We start from the raw sequence: 20973 nt of genomic DNA on the forward strand, positions 1-20973 counted from the left end.
ATTATTTTCTTAATCAAAGAAAATAATGTATATGAAATGTTTTACAAACTATAAAGGGCTGCACAAAAGAAAGTGACATTAGTGTTGTCATTATTTTGAAGGCATTGCAGATTCTGCGATGCAAATTCTGGTACCGATAACAAATACAAAGGCCAAGGCAAAAAATAAAAACAAAAAGATCCTAACGGGAGAGATCTAGAAACTCAAAATTATTAAGATGAAACCTAAGTCATGGTCATGCTACATGAGCCTAAAACTGAGAAAACCCTGATTTCATCCACCACTCCCAGGAAAACAGCGCTGGGGGGGTTGGTGATCACGGTCTGGAAGCAGAAGTATGTCATGTCTAGTTTAAGCCCTAATGCATCAACTCTAGGTTGCAGTAGGGGAAGGACAGTATCCATCAATCCCCTCTTTGGGTTAGAACACACAGGGCCTGGCTGGGTTGGATTCTGGGTACCATGCTTAAGAGACACACATGCCAACCAGAGCGATAAGTATGGCAAATTTTTGCACGTATGGAATAGCTTAAGTACTGTAGATTTTTCAGCCAGGAAAGAAGCTATTGAAAACACATTTTATTTAAGAAATAATTTTTTTAAAAAATTATTCTGAGGAGCAAGTGGCACAAATAGGCATGAGTTAACCTGAGTTTTATTTACCAAAGTGTGCCTTCCTGCAAGGAAGAGCAACTACGGGATGGACTAGCTGCCTTGTTAACAAAGCACTCCCTTCCCATCGATGGAAGTGTTCAAACTAGGATGGATAACTTCATGTCAGAGATATCATGCAGAAGGCGAGAGAGGCTGGTCAGCCCTAAGATCCCTTTTAACTACAATAACCTGGGATTCTAACTGGCTTGACAGTTTCACGTATGTAGGTAGGTGCTAGGATACCAGCAGCCGCATGAGAAAGAGGTCCAGAACTGTGCCTGGTAGCTCTTCTGTCTTCCTCTCCCTATCTGACACCTAGGGACAGAATAGTGCGTATATTGTAGGGCACACACACGCTAAAGGATACATGCTAAATACAGGATACATGCTGAAGACAGCATGAGGCTCATTTGCAAGGGAAAGATCATGGAACAGAGCACGAAAGAGGCACAAAAGGCAGCTTCTCAAACCCTGAGCTTTTATCCACTGAGAGAAGGCAAAGGCTCCTTCCACTTTCTGCTTCTACTTGGGATGTGGGCTGACAAGCACCTGACCCCTAGAACTCCTGCACTCACCATAGTGTACATCCCACATTGCATCTGATACAGTATTCAACGTACACAGCAGCACAGGAAAAGTCAGCCTTCCAACATGCCAAAATGTGCTTGAAAAGCTCTTTGAAGCATTTGTTATGTGCTTGAAACACACAGAACACTGGGAAGGCAGTCCTTTATTTAGATCTTTTTTGTCTGTGAAAATCAATATGTCCTTTCTAGGCTTTACTGTATAAGAAAATGTGTGTCTAATTATTGTTCCCAGGTTTCCCCTCTCAGTCTGGCCCAGTAACTGCAACGTGTCATCAAGCATCACCCAAAACATGCCACACACGAGTGCTGTCTGTGACCCTCTCGAATGCTAATTTAGAAAAACTGCCCAGCTCTCCAATATGCCTCCATAGTCTGCTTTTAAGAACTATTTTTGTTCTCTCCTCCCACCCTGCATGGCTGAGTGTGAATAGCTGTTTCCTGGGTCCTCACTGCCAAGGTAATGGCACTCTATCCCATCTCGTCACTTTCAAGTTCACCTCTACTTTGACCCCAGGACACAGAGCTCTTCACACATACTCACTTTGATCCATTATTCTCCCTCTGCTCTAGAAAGACACTTGAAATACTTAACAATGTTGCCAAACCCTCAGTCTGTCAGACATACGCAGTGATTTAAATAGTCATTGTTCTTAATTTTTCTGTGCTGCTAAAACCAACAAAGAAATATTGCCCTCCGTGAAGGGAAAACAGTCACAGAAACACCTTTAGAAAGCAGGGGGTAGGAGGTGGGTGGGATCAAGGTGAACCCAGCTAGAAGGACCTTCCCCATTACCTTGCAGGGCAGCAGGGGCAGCTCAGTCAGACAGTTCCCACAGGACAGAGCATTTCTGGCCAGGTTGGTACAAGATTAAAACAATGATTATGATGATGTAAGAGTTTATCTTACACATCCATGAGCTACAACTGTTAACCAATGCACACGGGGGGAGGAGGTTACATGCACATTGACTATTTAAAACTGTCCAATTTCATACATTTCGACAAAGCATTTAAAACTCTGCCAGAACAGCCCAGAATGGGTAGGGGGTGGGGTGAAGGAGAGTCTGTATTTACTTTAAAATGTGAATTAATTAGTTTAGACACAAGGAGCAAAACTACAAATGTCTTGATATCTCTTATATGTTAAGAATAAAATTATAGCTGTCTAGGGGCATTGAGTGTCCGCCATTGCCCACTCTGTGTTTAGGCCTTCACACTTGTCTCACAACTCCTTTCTGCTACATTTCACACCACGCAATACCTCTGCAAGGGAGCTTTAGCTACAGGACTCAGAGGACAAGGTGCATGTTTCAGCTAAATCACACCCCCGTTCTCAGTGCCTCAGCCCAAAGCAGCTGCTGTGTAAGAGCGGTGACGGCCGGGGAACACCCAAATGACATATTCTCCGCGTCCTTCCTATACTGTAGTGATGTTTACTGAAGTGCTGAGAAAACATGGGAGGAGACACTGGGGTAGCAAAGTCTAAAGTCAGGTATCTTTGGGGAGGACTAAGCATGGGCTGCGGGTTGGGGATTTGCAGGAGTCTTTGCTTCTCTGGCTCTCCAGTTCTTTAGTGGGCTTTACCCGTGTCAAAATTAAGTGCGAGATGGAAGACTATTGCTTTGTGGGAGACCCGGGGACAACTAGCCGGGCAGAACAGGGCTGTGGTCCCGACTCCCCCAGCAGACCTTGAACGACGCCAGTCCGACTCCTCCAGAGCGGGCTGGTGACAGGTCAGCTGCCTCGCCCCGAGGGTGGGGGAAGGGCGCGCTTTCCATCCGCGTACCGGGACAGGAGTTTGGCAAACTAGTAAAGGCTATGGTGCTCCCTTTACACCCAAGTAAAGGCATGTGGTTTGGGGGACGGAAGGAGATTAAGCCAATGCGGAATGCCCGTACACACACTCTAGCACCACCACTTTGGGGACTTCGGTTCTCCCGCTGGCTCGGGCTTGGACCTCGGTCTGCAGGGAGAGGGTTGGAGGGACTGGGCGGCTGCGGCCCTTACCTTGCTGACCACGTTCTGGACGAGGCCGGCGCGGATGCCGTAGTCCCATGCGTGGCAGTCACAGTTGGAGGCGTTGTCCCCCTTGTCCGGAGGGGATGGCAGGGGTGGTGTGTCGCCTCCGTCCGCGCCGCTGCTGTTGCTCCGGTTGCCCGCAGCCTCCCAGGAGGCAGTGGCGAAGGGGGTGGTGGGGAGGCTGGTCCAGTTGCCCATGTCCCCGCCCCGGCCTGTGGTGGTGACCCCTGCCAGCTCGGTGCCTTTGCCGGCCCCGCGGCACCAGAAGTTGGGCTGGTCCAGGAGGAACGAGTCCGAGAACTGGCTGAAGCCGATGAACAGCGCCGGGATCCAGGTGAGCAGCACGAGGGTCTTCTGATAGCCCCCGCCCAGGCCCCCGAGGAAGGGCAGCACCGACCCGTCATAGTCCAGCAACAAGAGGCTCGGGGCCGCAGCCGCCGAGCAGCAGCTCGGGTGCGGGCCGCCTCCAGGATGCAGTGGGGGCAGCGGCTGGATCTCCGCGCCGCCGCCGGGGCCCGCGCGTCCCCCGAGGGGCGCCGAGGCCGCCGCGTCCCCGGGCGGCAGGGAGCCGTTTTCCTCGGCCGGGGCCGGCTGCCGCCCAGGCCCGCCGCCCGCCGCCTCGCGCCGCCGGTCTATGGCCATGGCCCGGGCCCACGGCTCCCGCAGAGGAGCATAGAGCGCGGCGGAGGCTCCGCGGGCGCCCCGGGCACAGCGCGCCGGGCCAGGCGCCTGCAGCCGCTGCCGCCGAGGAGGGCCCGCGGCTCGAGAGAGAGCGCTCGGCGGCTCCGGGTGCGTCAGGCCGCCCCCATGTCACCCGCCGGACCCCGCGCCCCGGGCGCTGCGGCCCCGCTCGGGCGCCGGGCAGAGGCCGGCCGGGCCCTCAGCCGCCGCGGCTCATCGGTTCCGCGGCCCGGGCGCCGGCTGCCGAGCCCGCCGCTCTCCGCTGCTCCGCGCCGGACGCGGCAGGGGGAGGAGCCGGCGCCGCACCCGGCCCGCGCCCTTGCCGGCGGTTCAGGGCCCTGCGGGCGGCGGTGCGGGCAAAGGCTGCTGCTCCCGGGGTGGCCGCGCTGTATTTCTCCGACTTCGGGCGCCTCCCGGAAGCCGCGAGCTCTGGACCCAGCCTGCCGAGCCGGCCGCGCTCTCCAGCTCCTGGAGCCGGCCCCACTCCTCCTCCCCCTTCTCCTCCTCCTCCCCCTCCTCCCTGCCCCCCGGCCCGCCCCCTCTCCCCCCGCCGAGGTGGAGGTAACCGCGGCACCTGCTGCGCTCGGCTCCTGCTCGCGAGCGCCCCCTCCAGCCCGGACGCGCGGCCGCCGCCGCCCGGGATCCACGGGAGGGGGGGCGGGGGAAACGGGACACCCCGGGCCCGCCTGGCTGGAGGATCCCCTGCCCGTGCCCGTTTCGCGCCGGGCGGGGCGGGGGAGGAGGAGACGCGCGTAGCAGGGGTCGCCGGTCGGCGACGGGTCCCGGCAAAGTCGGCGTGCGCTGAGAACGTGTGGGCCGGGTCTTCTCTGAGGCTGGGCTCCCGCAGCCGCGCGGGCCCCCCCACCCACTCCGCGCGCGCCAGGTCTCCGTGACCTCTGTCTCTTCAGAGGTGCCCGGCGGTCCCGCTGCCCGCGCCCCGCTCCCAGACCCAAGCCCGAGGGTCTTCAGCCTTCGGGAACAACCCTCTGCGCTTTTTCCAGGAGCGAATAAGGTTGATTTTTGTGTCCGTGGAGCAGGGTCAAGGAGGCGCCTTTTCCAATTTCAGGTCGCCAGTCCCCCGCAGTGTCTGGCCACCTGCGACCCGCCGCACCCACTCCCAAATCGCCATTTCTTCCCCCACTCCTAAGTGAATGCGATGTAAGCACGATGCTGGGATATATCTCCAACACAAGTTATAATACACACAGTATAAACGTGATGGCATTCCCCACCCCCTCCCTAAGATCTTGTATTCACGTTTGGAACGCCGTGTGCACAGGCGCACACATCTATACTCTCACACAAGAAGACAAACCTCTCCCTCCTCTCCTGCTCCAGCGCCAACCTTGCCCAGCCAGCGCTGTATAAATAACACCAGCCCTGCGGCAAACGGCTACATTAGCATATTTCCTCCTGCACCCAGCGCACGCACCAAAGAGAATTATCCGGCACCTTTCACCCCAGCGTCCCCACATTTTGGAGACATTTCATATTCTGAGAAGTTTATTAATGGAAGTCTTAAATGGAGCAATCCATTTCTAGTCTTATTTGGGGCAAAAAAAAAAAAAAAATGTTTAGCTTTCCAAAAGGATATATTCTAAGCTCCATATACTGAATGTATTCTTTTGCATTTTCATTATTTGCTCAGCTAACCGCTGCATAATTTAGTGGAATACATTTTTAACCTGCAGTTCAGTGTTAAGGGCAACATGTGTTTACTGCATAAGATGCTGGCACATACGTACGAGAGAACTATTTCTGAAGGCTGCCGGGGGGCGGGTCTTGGGGGACAGGGGAGGCTGTAGACCTTCCTGCGTGGCCGAGAAGGGGTGATTAGATAACAATGGGCGGAAGGGGCCCTAAGGGCTGCAAAAGACACCAAACCTCTAAGAAATGGGTCTGGAAACCACATATATAAAGAGCTGGGGGCGGGGGGGGGGGGGGTGGACACGATAGTGCACGTTGTGTACGTGGTAATTTTTCAACTTCACATTATTTATTAGCTTAACTTTTCCTTCCCTCTCCTCCCCTCATTTGAAGAGCTAATACATGCAAAGTTCTGACCTCCATGCCTGGAACAGAGTAAGTGCGCAATGAATGCTAGCCATGTATTATTACCAGTGCTCCTCTTGCCATTACATACAATTCACATTTCTTTTTGAATTGAAATATAACTTTACGGATTTTATTTATTTTCCTTTCAGCGGCTGATTTTCCAGAAGAGGTCCACTTTGTGTCTGGCTCTGCCTCCTTTCCCCCACAGTCACAAGGACCCGTTTGTTTTCTTGTAACTGATCACAAAAGGAGCATTGCCATTGACCTTAATGGCCCTTCCAATCAGAATAACTATCATAGCCAGCGTTTCAGAGTTGGCTTTCAAATTCACACGCTCACTCGGTCCTCACATTCAGCGCCCCAAGAAGTGGGCTTTCAAAGAGAAACAGCAAGGATCAGGTGACTGACTACCAGATCAAAGAGTTGGTCCCCAGCTGAGCCAAATATCTGGTTTTGAACCCAGATTTTCTGACTGGACATTACCGGATTTCTCCATTTCATCATACAGGGGCAACTATAGGGAAGAGTTTACAAAGATGTTTGTTAATGTGCATTTTTACGTGGGAGAAGCCCTGGCCCTAGGAAAAGAGTTTCATTGTGAAGATGTTATTAGTCTTTGTTCGCAAAAGGTGGTAAAAATCCTCAAATGGTACATTCTTAGAATTTAGGGACACACTGGAAAATGGTATCCTCTAAAACTGAAGCTAAAAGGAGGCAACATAAAATGTTTGAAATTAACTAGCTGCAGCACTGACCCAGGCATTGTAATTAAGCTGTTGATTAGATTAGAGGTTTCCCTAAATCCCTCCTGGATTGATATTTCCACCAAATCTAGTCAAGAAGATTAAAATGTAACTACTTTAAAATAAAGTGGCCTTCAATTTATTAAAACATACCACAAGTGATCTCGTAACGTGAGCAAAAGGAGTAAAGAGGAAGAATTTGACACTCTGACAGCCTCAGTGGGTGAGGTTTGAGATCCATGGACCAGGATAGGAAAGCCAGACACCTGTTAAAAAATTACTGTTTTTAATTTTCTGCATGATCATTATCATCAGCTGCTATTTTTCTTGTTTGCTTAGTTAGATTTACGTTCTGCCTCTAGAATGTAAGCACCTTCGGGGATAGGTGCCTTGTGCTCAGCTGTATGCTTGGTGGTTAAAACAGTGCCTGGTACATGCAAGGCGCTCAATACATCTTTGTCAAATAAATGAGTGTATCAAGTTATTAATCACTTGATGATACTGTCTATTCAAATCATCAAACTGTTTACTTTGTTTCTTAAATCATCAAGCAACCTTTTTGTGTTTGTTCATCTCTCAAAGATTGTGCTCAGATCAGCCAACATGAGACTTGAAATGAATTTGACAATTATATGTCTTGTTGTAAGGCATTGTGGTTACTGGATTAGCTCCCAATATTATCTTCTCTTGGGCAGTATTGGCTTGCAGATGGTGGCTTATAGGCCAAATGCAGCTCACAGACCATAGGCAATGTTTTCAGGAAAATAATTGCTAACATTTCAAAATTGGGAGATTGAATACTTAGAAAAAAATGTGTTTTGGGCTTCTCTGAACATAGCAGAAGCCATTGTCCTTTTGATGCCCCATGTTTGCAGGACCGTGCTTTCTTGGACTGCAGTAAATGAGCAGGCACTCTCCAGCTTGCCCTCATCCCTGCCTGACACATGCCCCTCATGCATGTCATTTGGCCCCCAAAAGTAGCTGTGTTTGTGACCCTAAATTTATGTGAGTATCCTGAACCCAGTGATCTTCATAAAGAAGCTGAGTCATTCCCTTTTCCTTTGAAAGTATGTTAAAGAATCTACCAGTTTATAGTTTCCTAAAAATTGAGAAAATAAAGAAAGGAAATGAAAGTCATAACCTAATCACCAATACATTTGAACAGTTTTATTTCCTTGGAGATAACAGGAGAAAAAATGTTTTAGCTTACCTCTAAAATTGGTGGAAACCTAATTTTAAATCCTCTATAATTCTGTAAAAGTTAATTCTAAGGAATTCAAGTCAGGGTTAATTAACTTTAAATGTATGCTGCAAGTCATACCAAATGGATTTCACGTTGGTTTCTCTGATTATTCATGGTCTTTATACTTGAATTATAGATAGATATATCACATTTTAGAATATCCTGTGTCATTTTTTTTTTAAACTGCAGCTTGATTTCTTCCTTTCAAATAACTATTTGAAAATTAGGTTACCTTGATTTTGGGAGGGTGGGAGAAAGTGATTGAAATTATTTCCAACTCTAGTTGTGTATACTTGAATATTATTTATATCATCCTTTGCCTTTTGGAATGTCAAGTCTGACTCTTTAACAAGAAATTTGACATTTACAAAACCTATCATAAATGAAAATGAAAAAGCTACTTTGGTTAAGTGACAGAAGTAATAAAAATGTCACATAATCTATCCTGAGGAAAGCTACAGGTAGTATCTTGAGAAAAACTACCTACTCATCTAGTACAAGACAAATTCATCAAAAGGCCAAGTGAAAACAGAAAAAGTGAAGATAAGACTTCTATGCAAAAAGCTACTCCATTGTAAATGTGATGGCTAGGGCCCAGTTACTTTCAAAGTTTGGTCAAAATTTAATTTTGAACTCTTTTATTGAATTAAAAAAATTAGTGAAGCAAATCGATCTAAAATTTGATGTTGGCTTTTGTTTGGTGAAAATCATAGATGTCATCTTTGTCTTACTGTACTTAAGAATGTTCTTTGGGCCAGGCGCGGTGGCTCACGCCTGTAATCCCAGCACTTTGGGAGGCCGAGGGGATCACGAGGTCAGGAGATCGAGACCATCCTGGCCAACATGGTGAAACCCCATCTCTACTAAAAATACAAAAATTAGCTGGGCATGGTGGTGCGCACCTGTAGTCCCAGCTACTCGGGAAGCTGAGGCAGGAGGATCGCTTGAACTGGGAGGCGGAGGTTGCAGTGAGCCAAGGTCATGCCACACTGCACTCCAGCCTGGTGACTGAGCAAGACTCCATCTCAAAAAAGAAAAAAAAAAGAATGTTCTTTGACACACACACACACACACACGAAAATAACACAATGCCAAGACTTATAAGTGAATATTATATGTTTTATTCCAGCATGGAATCAGCCTCTTCTGTTTGATGAGAATCATCCCAAAGTTGGCATATGAAGCTTGAATTTCAAGTATGGATGCTGAGCTCTTGACAGTGGGTGGGCAAACTGCAGATAATCATTGTTAGAAGGGCTTGTGGAAAGAACAATGAAGTAACCAGAGCTTACATGAAAGAAGTTTCACTTTTCAAACGAGATAAACTAATGTTCTTTAAACAACCCTTCTGTTCTAATGCTTTTCCTACTAATTCTAAATGGAGGTGAAGAAAAACACACAGATGGATGTAACCAAATCTAAAGTTATTCAACGGATTTTTTTTATGACTGGAAGCTAGCGGGCAACAAGAGGAATGAATATTCCTGAAGGAGGCAGATTATTCGACCCAGAGTATACTTTCTGAGGCAAGCTGTTTTGACCAAGACATTGGTTTATTTAACTTCTTTCTTTAATAAGGCTGGTTTGAATTTATTACCATTAGATAGTCATAAATGACTTTTCATATTTAAAAAAATTGGCTGTGTATGCATATTATTTTCAGTCCAAATTCTAGGCCATCTAAGAGGGCTTTGAATTAAAATTTATCGTTCCTATACCAAAATACATGTAAATATATGGATAAAGTCACTAAAACATTCTAAGTTAACAGTATTTTTAAGGTTTTGAATTTTGAACTTTGAGGAAAGCACTTTTCTATTTATAAGGTGATTTAACACCCTAGTATCAACAAGCACACCTAGCACCCAGATCTTGGTATCTAATACCATTCTCCAATATAAGGAACCAGGACCCCTTGGAGACAAATGGTTGATTCTAGGATGGGGCAGGAAATCTACAAGGTGATCCTGGGGCATTTTGTATAGTGCCGGGAAGTAAGGAAGAGCTGAACACCTCCATACCCCTCCACCCACACTATTATGGGGTGTGCGAAAGGGACACAGGAGCCAAATGAAAGAGCTCCCAAAGTCCAAAGCTGGAACCATTTGAGCAAAAAATAAAGTGCTATTGAATAATAAATAACCCAAATTATAAAATCTATACTGTGTGTCTGTATGTGAAAAATAAATGATTGGATAAATGAGGAAGAAGAGATAGATCTCCCATGCAGAAAATTTCAAATAATTGATGTGGATACTCAGCCCTCAAGCAGGAGTATAAGTCCTCGCTCCTTAAGTGGGGGCTGCACGTATTGATTTCCTTCCAAAGAGCGTGGAAATGGGGAAAAATAAGGTTACAGTGGAAAAACTCTTACAGTGAAAAGCACTGCTTCAGCCAGATGATCAAAGTTAGCATCAACAGTGATGAATCATGCTGACGCGGTGTACCCCTGATATGATACAGTGAGAATGGCACTTTACCTCTCCCACAACCTCCATAACCTGGTCTAACCATGAGGAAAACATCAAACAAATTCCTACTGAGGGACAGTCTGCAAAATACCTGAGCAGTACTCAAACTGTCTGGGTGATCAAAAACAAGGAAAGTCTGAGAACGTGTCATGTCCAAATGGAGCCTACAGGAGACAGGATGACAAAATGTAATGGGATATGCTGGATAGGATCTCGGAACAGGAAAAGATGTTAAGGAAAAACTAAGGAAATTGCACTAAACAATGGACCTTGATTAATAATAATGTATCCATACTGATTCATCAATTGTGACAATGTATCAGACTAATGTAAGATGGTAAGAAGGCAAACTGAGTGTGAGGTATGAGGGAACTCTCTGTACTATCTTTGTAATTTTTTTATAAGTCTAAAACTATTCTAAAATTAAAAGTTTACTTTTGTAAAAAAAATGACATCTCAAACATTAATATTTCATTTCAAGTTCTAAATCAGTGATATGGTTTGGATATGTTTCCCCATCAAATCTCACATCAAATTGTAATCCCCACTGTTGGAGGTGGTGCCTGGTGGGAGGTGACTAGGTCATGGAGGTGGTTTCTCAGTAATGGTTTAGCACCATCCCCTTAATGCTGTCCTCAAGATAGTGAGTTCTCTGGGGCCAGGCGTGGTGGCTCACGCCTGTAATCCCAGCACTTTGGGAGGCCGAGGCGGGCAGATCACGAGGTCAGGAGATCGAGACCATCCTGGCAAACATGGTGAAACCCCGTCTCTACTAAAAATACAAAATATTAGCCGGGCGTGGTGGCGGACGCCTGTAGTCCCAGCTACTCGGGAGGCTGAGGCAGGAGAATGGCGTGAACCTGGGAGGTGGAGCTTGCAGTGAGCCCAGATAGCGCCACTGCACTCTGGCCTGGGTGATAGAGCAAGACTCTGCCTCAAAAAAAAAAAAAAAAAGATAGTGAGTTCTCTTTTGGAATCTGTTTGTTTAAAAGTGTGTGGCAACCCCTCCACCCAAAATGTGTTTTGGGCTTCTCTGAACATAGCGGAAGCCGAACCCCCACCCCCACTCTTGCTCCTGCTCTGGTCATGTGAAGTGTCTGCTCCCTCTTTGCCTTCCACCGTGATTGTAAGTTTCCTGAGGCCTCCCCAGAAGCTGAGCAGATGCCTATCCCGCCGCTTGTACAGCCTCTGGAATTGTGAGCCAATTAAACCTCTTTTCTTTATAATTTGCCCAGTCTCAGGTATTTCTTTATAGCAATGTGAGAATGAACTAATACAATCAGTAATTTCTCTCTGTATAGATTTTTATCTCTATGATGACTTTTTTTTTTTTTTTTTTTTAGACAGAGTTTCGCTCTTGTTGCCTTGGCTGGAGTGCAATGCCACGATCTCAGCTCAACTCAACCTCTGCCTCCCAGGTTCAAATGATTCTCCTGCCTCAGCCTCTTGAGTATCTGAGATTACAGGCATGTGCCACCATGCCCGGCTAATTTTATATTTTTAGTAGAGACGGGGTTTCTCCATGTTGGTCAGGCTGGTCTCGAACTCCCGACCTCCAATGATCCATCCGCCTTGGCCTCCCAAAGTGCTGGGATTACAGGCGTGAGCCACTGCGCCCAGCAACATTACAAGTTTTAAAAGGAAGTTAAGAAAACCCCAAAATACCTCACCTTTAAAAAATGACTTTATTGAGGTATAATTTACATACATACATTTTAAATGTACAGTTCAGTGATGTGTACACCTTTGAAACCATCTCCTGAATCAAGACACACAGCATTTCACCCTCCCCAAAAACGATCTGTTGTGCCTCTTTGCAGCCAGCCCCCTATACACCACCCTAGGCCTTCTCTCACTACAGGTTAGTTTTTCCTGTTCTAGAACTTGGAATAAATGGAACGAGGCAGCTCACACTCTCTTGCGCCTGGCTTCTTTCACTTAGCATAACACTTGTGAGATTTGCCCATGTGGTTGCTGTATTCACATTTTATACCTTTTTGTCATTGAGCAGTGTCTCACTGTAGGCATAGCCCCTAGCTTGTCATGCATTCTCATGTTAATGGACATTGTGGTTGCTTCCAGTTTGGGGCTACTATGAACAAAGCTGCTAGAAACCTTCATATAGGGTTCTTTGTGTAGAATGTGTTTTCATTTCTCTTGGATAAATATCTAGGAGTAGGATTGATGGGTTGTATGATAAACCATTTCTCATTTTTTGAAAATGACACCTTGTGGATCACCAATCCTTATGGTGGACACCAAAAATTGTCCTTATGGCTGCTGATAGGACAAAGAAAGCAGGGCTGGGAAGAGCATCATCTGAGCTGGCAAGGAACAGCTTATGACTTTAGGATATTTGAATAATGCTCGCATTCTTTGAGGACACAGCAACAATGGGGAGAAGGCACAGTATGCTGGTTAGTGAGTCTGAAGCCACAGGGAATACTTTACATGTCATTGCCTGAAAATTAGTTTTAGGTGGCATATTAGGTTTTCATACTTCATGGCAAGAAATCTACAGAAAATTACCTGTACCATGAGTGCATCAGCATCAGTATTTTTTCACATGCAAATTATGGAAAACTCAGGGTAAACTGGCTTATGCAAAAAAGGAACTTGATTAGCTAATGTAACCAAAAATACCAAGATTTGCTATTAACATGACCCAGCATGATGTGATTGGGATGCAGGGCGCTTCAAACCCTTCCTGGCCAAAGTCACACTGTAGGGCCTGACTTCCCTGCTTTGTCCACATTCCCTCCGGGCTCTTTATTTAGTTTGGGGGTCTGGAGACTGGGGAAAGGAGGCCGGCTTCAAGGGCTTTTACTTCTATCAGCCCCCAACTTTAGACCTGTTTTTCAAAGCATTGCTTTTTAATTACTACTGTCTTGGTTGATTTGCCAAGACAGTAAGAAGTAGCTGGGAGTGTGCCGGGTGCGACGGCTCACGCCTGTAATCCCAGCACTTTGGGAGGCTGAGGCGGGTGGATCACCTGAGATCGGGAGTTGGAAACCAGCCTGACCAACATGGAGAAACCCCGTCTCTACTAAAAATACAAAATTAGCTGGGGGTGATGGCGCACATCTCTAATCCCAGCTACTCGGGTGGCTGAGGCAGGAGAATCGCTTGAACCTGGGAGGCAGAGGTTGCAGTGAGCTGAGATCGGACCATTGCGCTCCAGCCTGGGCAACAAGAGTGAAACTCTGTCTCCAAAAAAAAAAAAGGTATCTGGGAGTTTAATTCCCCCTTAACCTGGGACAGGTGAGCACGGACAACAAAAGCCCCAAATCCATTGCCTGCTTCCTTGCACATGAAGCCCGATTTCACTGTCTGCTTCTAAAGATAAAAGCCTACATTCACGAGGATAAAGTTTCAAGCCCAAAGAAACACCTCACAGGACCTGGTGGGGAAGGTGGAGCATCTAAGTCAGACCTCCTGTATTTTTGCCCAGACCTCACAACCTTCTGGTTGTGTGACCTTGAACAAGTCCCATTACTTCTGCCAGCCTTACTTTCCTCATCTGTAAAATGGGAATAATCATCACACCTGAGTTACTGCCCATCACACAGGTTGGTGTGAGGAACCAATGAGATAATGTGAATGAATTCGGTATGATTGAGTTGCTATCAGAAGTGGTCATCCTGACCCCAACCACTCAAACCATCTCTATAGAGTTTATCTGATTCCTCATCACCACAAACCTGGGGCCAGATTCCACTGTCAATCAAAGAGAGAAAAGAGGTTGGAATCCCCAGCGGACATTTCATTCCATTAGTTCTACTAAATAATTCTACAGTAGAGACCCATAGACCCAGAGCTTGAATTTTCTGCTGTGATCAGACTTCCTGGTAGCGAATGTCTGCAGGCCAGACCTGTGCTGTCCTGAATGCCTTGCCTTGCCCCGGGGCAGGAGATCCGGCCCTCTAGGTGGTCTCCTAGGCTAAAGGGCAGCAAGAGTGAAGGTCAGCCACACTCCAGCAGTGTCCTGTCCACCCCACAGAACCCCCACAAGGGGCAGCCCCTATTTTCATCCACCCGGCAGCTCTAATGGTAGGTCCTGGCTCCACCTTCTCCCGCTTGCCGTGTCTTGCTGCAAACATGTTGCTTTGCATCTTGGACAGAATCAGAAACGTGACACATTCCTAATAACCTTAATAATCCTCACAGCTAGCATTTCTTGAGCACGCGATCACCTTTCCACATATCTCATCTCACTTAAGGTACCCTACGCGAAGGAAGGATCATTGCACCATTATGGAGATGAGGATACAAACTGTCAGGCCTCTGAGCCCAAGCTAAGCCATCATATCCCCTGTGACCTGCACATATACATCCAGATGACCTGAAGCAACTGAAGAACCACAAAAAATAACATTCCACCATTGTGATCTGTTCCTACCCACCCTAACTGATCAATTGACCTTATGACAATACACCCTCCCGCCCTTGCAATAATGTACTTTGTGATACTCCCCCGCCCTTAAGAAGGTACTTTGTAAAATTCTCCCCGCCCTTGAGAATGTACTTTGTGAGATCCACCCCCTGCCTATAAAAAATTGCTCCTAACGCCACCGCCTATCCCAAACCTATAAGAACTAATGATAATCCCAGCACACTTTGCTGACTCCTTTCTTGGACACAGCCTGCTTGCACCCAGGTGAAATAAACAGCCTTGTTGCTCACACAAAGCCTGTTTGGTGGACTCTCTTCATACGGATGCGTGTGACACAAACCTTAAAAGATGTTAAGTAACTTGCCCAAGGTCATGCAGTATCAGAACCAGGATTCAAAACAGAAACTCAGACCTGTCTCATGCCAATGCTCGGGACTCTCGTCCACTACAATTAGCCATCTCCCCCGGATGGGAAGAGTGGGAAACTTCTGCCAGATCTTTCTGATTCCATTGGGGTAGATGTCTAGATCTGACAGGGCTCATCTCCAGTCGGATGCATGCCCACTGCCCCTTCCTCTCCCTGTCCTCTCAGCAAGAGTTGGGCCCAGTGGGCTTCTGTGACTCATACCTTTGCTTCTGGAACTGACTTCCTCTCTGCCCCAATACCAGTGACCTTGGGAAATCCCAAATCACTTCCCTCCAGGAAAATGTCCACTTCCAGCTCCTCAGGCCAGTACTGTCATCCACTGCGCGCTCCCGGGAGCCATTTCTAAGCCCTTGAGCCCTGTGGAAATCATTTACAAAGTCAGGAGGATCATTTTAGCATTAGCCCTTATTCCCTGAACAAAACAGGCCCCTAGACAGTGAGGGCTTCTTATAAAGTTGCCTGACTCTCTTTTGCTTTGGGTTCTGGGATAGACTCAAAACCTCTTGAGTATAAAATTCTGTAACTTCCACTCTGTCTTCATTATGTGAAATGTTCAGAAAACCCCACTATTGGAAACAGAACTCACTAGACACTCAGGTAAACTACTTTGGCCTTTCATTCGACAGCCACCGTTATTTGAGGCCCCTTAGGGATTCACCATCGGTGCCTGGAGTGACTTTGAAAGTCATCAAAGGAGCCAGGTGTGGCTCTGGAGGTCCTCGGGAATCTCTCTGCAGAAGGAATCCAATCAAGGAAAATCTAAACTGTTTCCTGTGACTGTATATCATGGTTTTGCCCTTTTCCTCCACCTAGTTCATTTTAAGAAGATCTTAATGCTGCCTATCAGATAAGAATGTTATGTATAAAATTAGATATTTTAAAACAAGCAGGCCTGGACTTGTACAGACAAATTTCTCACCTCTTCCACAGAGGACAATAGACTTCTGAAAAAGGTGCTGTATTGTCTAAACCCCTCTGGCCCCCTCTTCCTGATATTGCATTTGGAGTCTGCCGCACGTTCTTTTGAATAGTCTCAATTGTGAGAAATTTTTTATGCTCTCGACTTTCAGAAAACTGACTAAAAGTCAATTGAAACCAAGTTTAGCGATTAAACTGAGAAATACCATTTGGGGTTTAAAATAACCCGTGACTATAAAATAAGAAGGAAGGATTTCTTTTGTTGTTCTTCGAGTGGCTCTGATGGTAATTATTTTCTTCTGAGACACATGAAAGCTTCCAGGAAGGACCCTCATCCGGGTGGGTGCAGTGTGGAGGTGGGGTGAGATTAGGCCTCTGACTGCGAGAGAGCCCGCTTTCTTCTCTATCGCTACTTTCAAATGCCACTCCTTTTGATGTTGGCTAAGAATTTATCCTTCACATTTCCATTTAACGAGAGTGACAATGTGTCTAAACCCCAAGAGGAATTGGCTAAGGATTTAAATCATTCCTTGCCCATATGTCCTCTCCGTAAAGGTACGTTTTATATTTGCAGCTAGTCTGATAGGCCTAGCTTTCGAAGGCAGGTGAGGTAAAAGAACCAGAAAACAAAGTTGAAATGGTGTCCCCTTCCTGTAGGCTCGCTTTTCTTTCTTTCTTTTTCTTTTCTTTTTGAGGCAGAGTCTCACTCTGTCGCCCAGGCTGGAGTGCAGTGGCGTGGTCTCGGCTCACGGCAACCTCTGCCTCCCAGGTTCAAGCGATTCTCCTGCCTCAGCCTCCCGAGTAGCTGGGATTACAGACGCGTACCACCACGCCCGGCTAATTTTTGTATTTTTAGTAGAGACCGGGTTTCTCCATGTTGGCCAGGCTGGTCTCTAACTCCTGACCTCAGGTGATCCGCCTACCTCTGCTTCCCAAAGTGCTGGGATTACAGGCATGAGCCACCACGCCCAGCCCTCTTTTCTCCACTTTTGATTCCTCCCCTTCTTCCTTCAAAGGAGCACGCAAGGGCCAGGTCCCAGTTCCTGTCCTCAGCTCATTAGATCACAGGTTGGACCCAAACACAGCTGTATCAATAGTTTGATAGGGATCTTCAGTTGCCCAGATTAATATGCTTATCAGCTGCTCAGGGAAAATCATTCAGGTGGCCCCTCTCCTTCCTCCGATGACCGAACCCCACCCCATGGTTTCTGGACTCCATCCCAAAGTCTCTAATTTTCCCCTCAAAATTGATTCTTCACTTGCTTAGGTAGTGTCTACACTGGAATTCAGCCTCACTGTTTGAAGTTGTCTGTTACTAGGAGAGTCTGTTTACATTAAGCCCAAGTGTGAACTCTCACTAATTAAGGCCATTATGTAGCTTTGCAAATAACTACCTGTACTTATGGCCAGGAGAGGAACATTCTTTTTATTGGTTCCGACAACTGCCTTAAGGTCCAGTGGTGGTTAGTCACAGTAGAAGAGGGAAGGCAGCCGCTGGCTCAGGGCTGAGCTTGCTTATGTGTTGACTAGTGCACCACAACTAGTTCTCTTCCAAGACAACGAGGAATTAATCATGGCTGCCTTTCTCAGGACAGTGAGGTTTTTGAGTGACAGCAAAAAATGAAGCTAAATGGAGCCTCTAGCCATCTACTGAACCCCCCCCATTTTCTAGGAGAGGAAACAGGCCTAGGAAAGTGGAATCCTTTGACCTAAATTTAAGAGTTTATTAGAGGCAGCCGGGCCCGGTGGCTCACACCTGTAATCCCAGCATTGTGGGAGGCCAAGGTGGGCGGATCCCTGAGGTTGGGAGTTTGAGACCAGCCTAATCAACATGGAGAAACCCCATCTCTACTAAAAATACAAAATTAGCTGGGCATGGTGGCACATGCCTGTAATCCCAGCTACGCGGGAGGCTGAGGCAGGAGAATCACTTGAACCCAGGAGGCGGAGGTTGTGGTGAGCTGAGGTCATGCCATTGCATTCTGGCCTGGGCAATAAGAATGAAACTCCATCTCAAAAAAAAAAAAAAAAAAAAAAGAGTTTATTCGAGGGTGATATGGTCCTAGAGCTCAATTCTTCTGGTTCCCAGCCAGTACATTCTCCATGCTGCCTCCCTGCAAAACGAATCTGTGTAGAACACCTTCGTTTCACCAGTAATGAAATGGCTGACAATAGGGTATTTTCCCGTCTTGCACAGATGATGGGTTACACGGTCATTTCCCAGCTTCATCTCTCTGGAAACAGATGGCTTAAATCTATTAAAATGGGTTTTCTCTGAGTTCTTCCATGAAACATTAAGCTCTGGGAAGGTCCAACTGTGTTTCCTTCACATTTAGCACCTAGTAAATGGTGCGAATGAAGGGTTAGCATTCAATAAATGGTGAATGAAAGAAGCAAGGAGAAACTAGCTATCCCACCAAGGACCAAATTGGCCGCCCTGTTAGTTAACCAATTAATGTAGTTAACCAGCCACAGGTGGAAGCAAGTTCCACTATGGGAAGCTCATCTTGCACTTCCATTATTTGGATGAGGTTGCTTTATTTTAAAAACATCAGTGCAATATTTAAAATTCAAAATAAAAGTATTACTCATCCAAAGTTTCTCTTTATCTCCAGATCCTTAATGATATGAGTCCTCAAAAAAGAGTCAGTAATTTTAAAAAGAATAGTCTCTCTTAGGAATTCTGCCCTGCTTGGAATTTCTAAGCCTTTTTCAAAATTTCTAATTCTTTTTCAATCAATCTCTGACCTCAGCACTCAGAGTCTAGGAAGAGCTTACTCATGTCCCCCAGGGATCATTTCACAAACATCTGAGAGCTCCTCACCAACCAGACAATGCACAACACTGGCTCCCATGACTCAGCACGAATTCAGACACACACACACACACACATACACACACACACACACACACGTGGGTGGTTTCTGCGGGTGCTCTGCAGGAGCTGTGTTTGGAGCGGTTTGGGATGGGCTGTGGGGCTGAGTGAAGGAAGCTGGTCCAGCTTCCATCTCACTCTTTCCTTTCTGGTAACATAATTAAAATGCTACACTAACAAAAGTGAAAGAGCTTTGCAAAGTTAAAAATGGTGCAAATTCATTATTTGTTAAATGACACTAATAATGAATTAGTATCGTCATTATTATTATTATTATTATTATTATTATTATTATTATTGAGACAGAGTCTCGCTCTGTCGCCCAGGCTGGAGTGCAGTGGCACCATCTTGGCTCACTGCAACCTCAGCCTCCTGGGTTCAAGCGATTCTCCTGCCTCAGCCTCCCAAGTAGCTGTGACTACAGGCACATGCCACCACGCCCGGCTAATTTTTTTAATTTTTAGTACAGACAGGGTTTCACTGTGTTAGCCAGGATGGTCTCGATTTCCTGACCTCGTGATCCACCTGCCTCAGCCTCCCAAAGTGCTGGGATGACAGGTGTGAGCCACCGCGCCCAGCCAAGGAAACACTTTTGAGCACCACTTTATTAGTTAATGCTCATAAGAGTTTTTTAAGGTGCTCATGATTTGGGGGATTGTTTTCACAGCGAGAGGAATGAAGTGGCTATGAAAGGTGTCATATGGTGGGATTCTCTGTGACACATCTTCATTCACATGACACAGTAGAAAACTCTGGAACGATGTGAGATAAGGGTGTCATCTACAGCCTTGTTGAATTTAGGGCAGATACTCTTTGCCTGGGGTTTGTGAAAACTGAAATTATGTATTGCTGATTATGTGCATTTGTCTGGGGAAAAGGTCTATATCTGCCATTAGGCTTTCAAATGGGGCCAAGAGTCCTTGAAAGACTAAGAGTTCCTGAAGTGGAGACATTTTTTACATCAATTTATTAAGATGTGCTATAAAAAAATACTACTTTGCTACAAAATGTTAAACATGCACAGTATTTTAAAATGCCAATAATTTTTAAATAAATTTAATCTATTTTAGATTTAGAACTTTAAAAGATAATAAGAAATTAATTCCATGTATTAAAGTGTTCCAGAATCAGAACATTCCATTCCCTGAGTGAACATTTTTAGTATGGATGATGGCCTTACCAGTGTCTTAAAAATGTGGATTCTTCATTTATTCTTAAAAGATTCATTGAACTCGTGCCATGTGCTGTGTACTATAAGACGATGGACAACCCCCCAAAGGTTAATGGGACTAATATGGAATTCACTGTCTGGTTAGCAGCTGATAACAATGTTTCAGATCTTGATAAAATAAAGTGTCCAGTATACACAGATAACTCCTGCTCTAGATAGGGGGTTCACAGCAGTCTTAGAACATGCAATCCTTAAACTCCATCCAGGTAGAGGCTTTGGAGTTATCTAGGTAACAATACGGGCAGTGGACAGAAGGGACAGAGGCAGCAGGAGCAGTTTTGTATAGCCTACCTAGGTTTTAATATACATAGGAATGACCCGGGGCTTGTGAAAATGCAGATTCTGAAAGTCTGGGCAGGGGCCTGAGAACGTGCATTTATTTCCAAGACGCTGCTAGGTGATGCGGCTGTTGGCAAACCTCACTTTGAGTAGTGAGGGGAGGGAAGGAGTCCTACCAGGCCATTTAGGGACCTGCAAGCAGCTCAGGAGGACTCAGAAAGGGGCTCAGGTCACCTTGTTCCAGATGCCTGAAAGAATCTCTCTCTGAAATATTTTGAACACGCAGAAAAGTTCAGAGAATAATCATTGCTGTACAGATTTGACAAATGTGGGTTTCTAACCACATCTGCCGCATGATTTCTTTTCTGTTTTCTTTTTTGAGTCTTGCTTTTTTAACC

At 46.2% G+C, this 20973-nt stretch overlaps 1 protein-coding gene across 7 annotated transcripts in view; it reads right to left on the bottom strand.

Annotated features, from left to right (window-relative positions):
- Positions 1 to 3909, bottom strand: part of SLC22A23 (solute carrier family 22 member 23) — a 187495-nt gene extending 183586 nt beyond the window's left edge. For 6 of the 7 annotated variants that reach the window (XR_008680843.2, XM_063707294.1, XM_019029104.4 and 3 more), the window contains exon 1: positions 3248 to 3909. Coding sequence is in view for 6 of the 7 variants with exons in the window: in XM_019029104.4 (XP_018884649.2) it covers positions 3248 to 3901 (654 nt within the window). In the remaining variant the exon portion in view is untranslated. The remainder of the gene's footprint in view (positions 1 to 3247) is intronic. The other variant, XM_055390940.2, reaches the window with a different exon arrangement.
- Positions 3910 to 20973: the final 17064 nt, after the last annotated feature.

This window comes from Gorilla gorilla, chromosome 5 (assembly GCF_029281585.2).
Source record: "Gorilla gorilla gorilla isolate KB3781 chromosome 5, NHGRI_mGorGor1-v2.1_pri, whole genome shotgun sequence".
Lineage (NCBI taxonomy): Eukaryota > Metazoa > Chordata > Mammalia > Primates > Hominidae > Gorilla > Gorilla gorilla.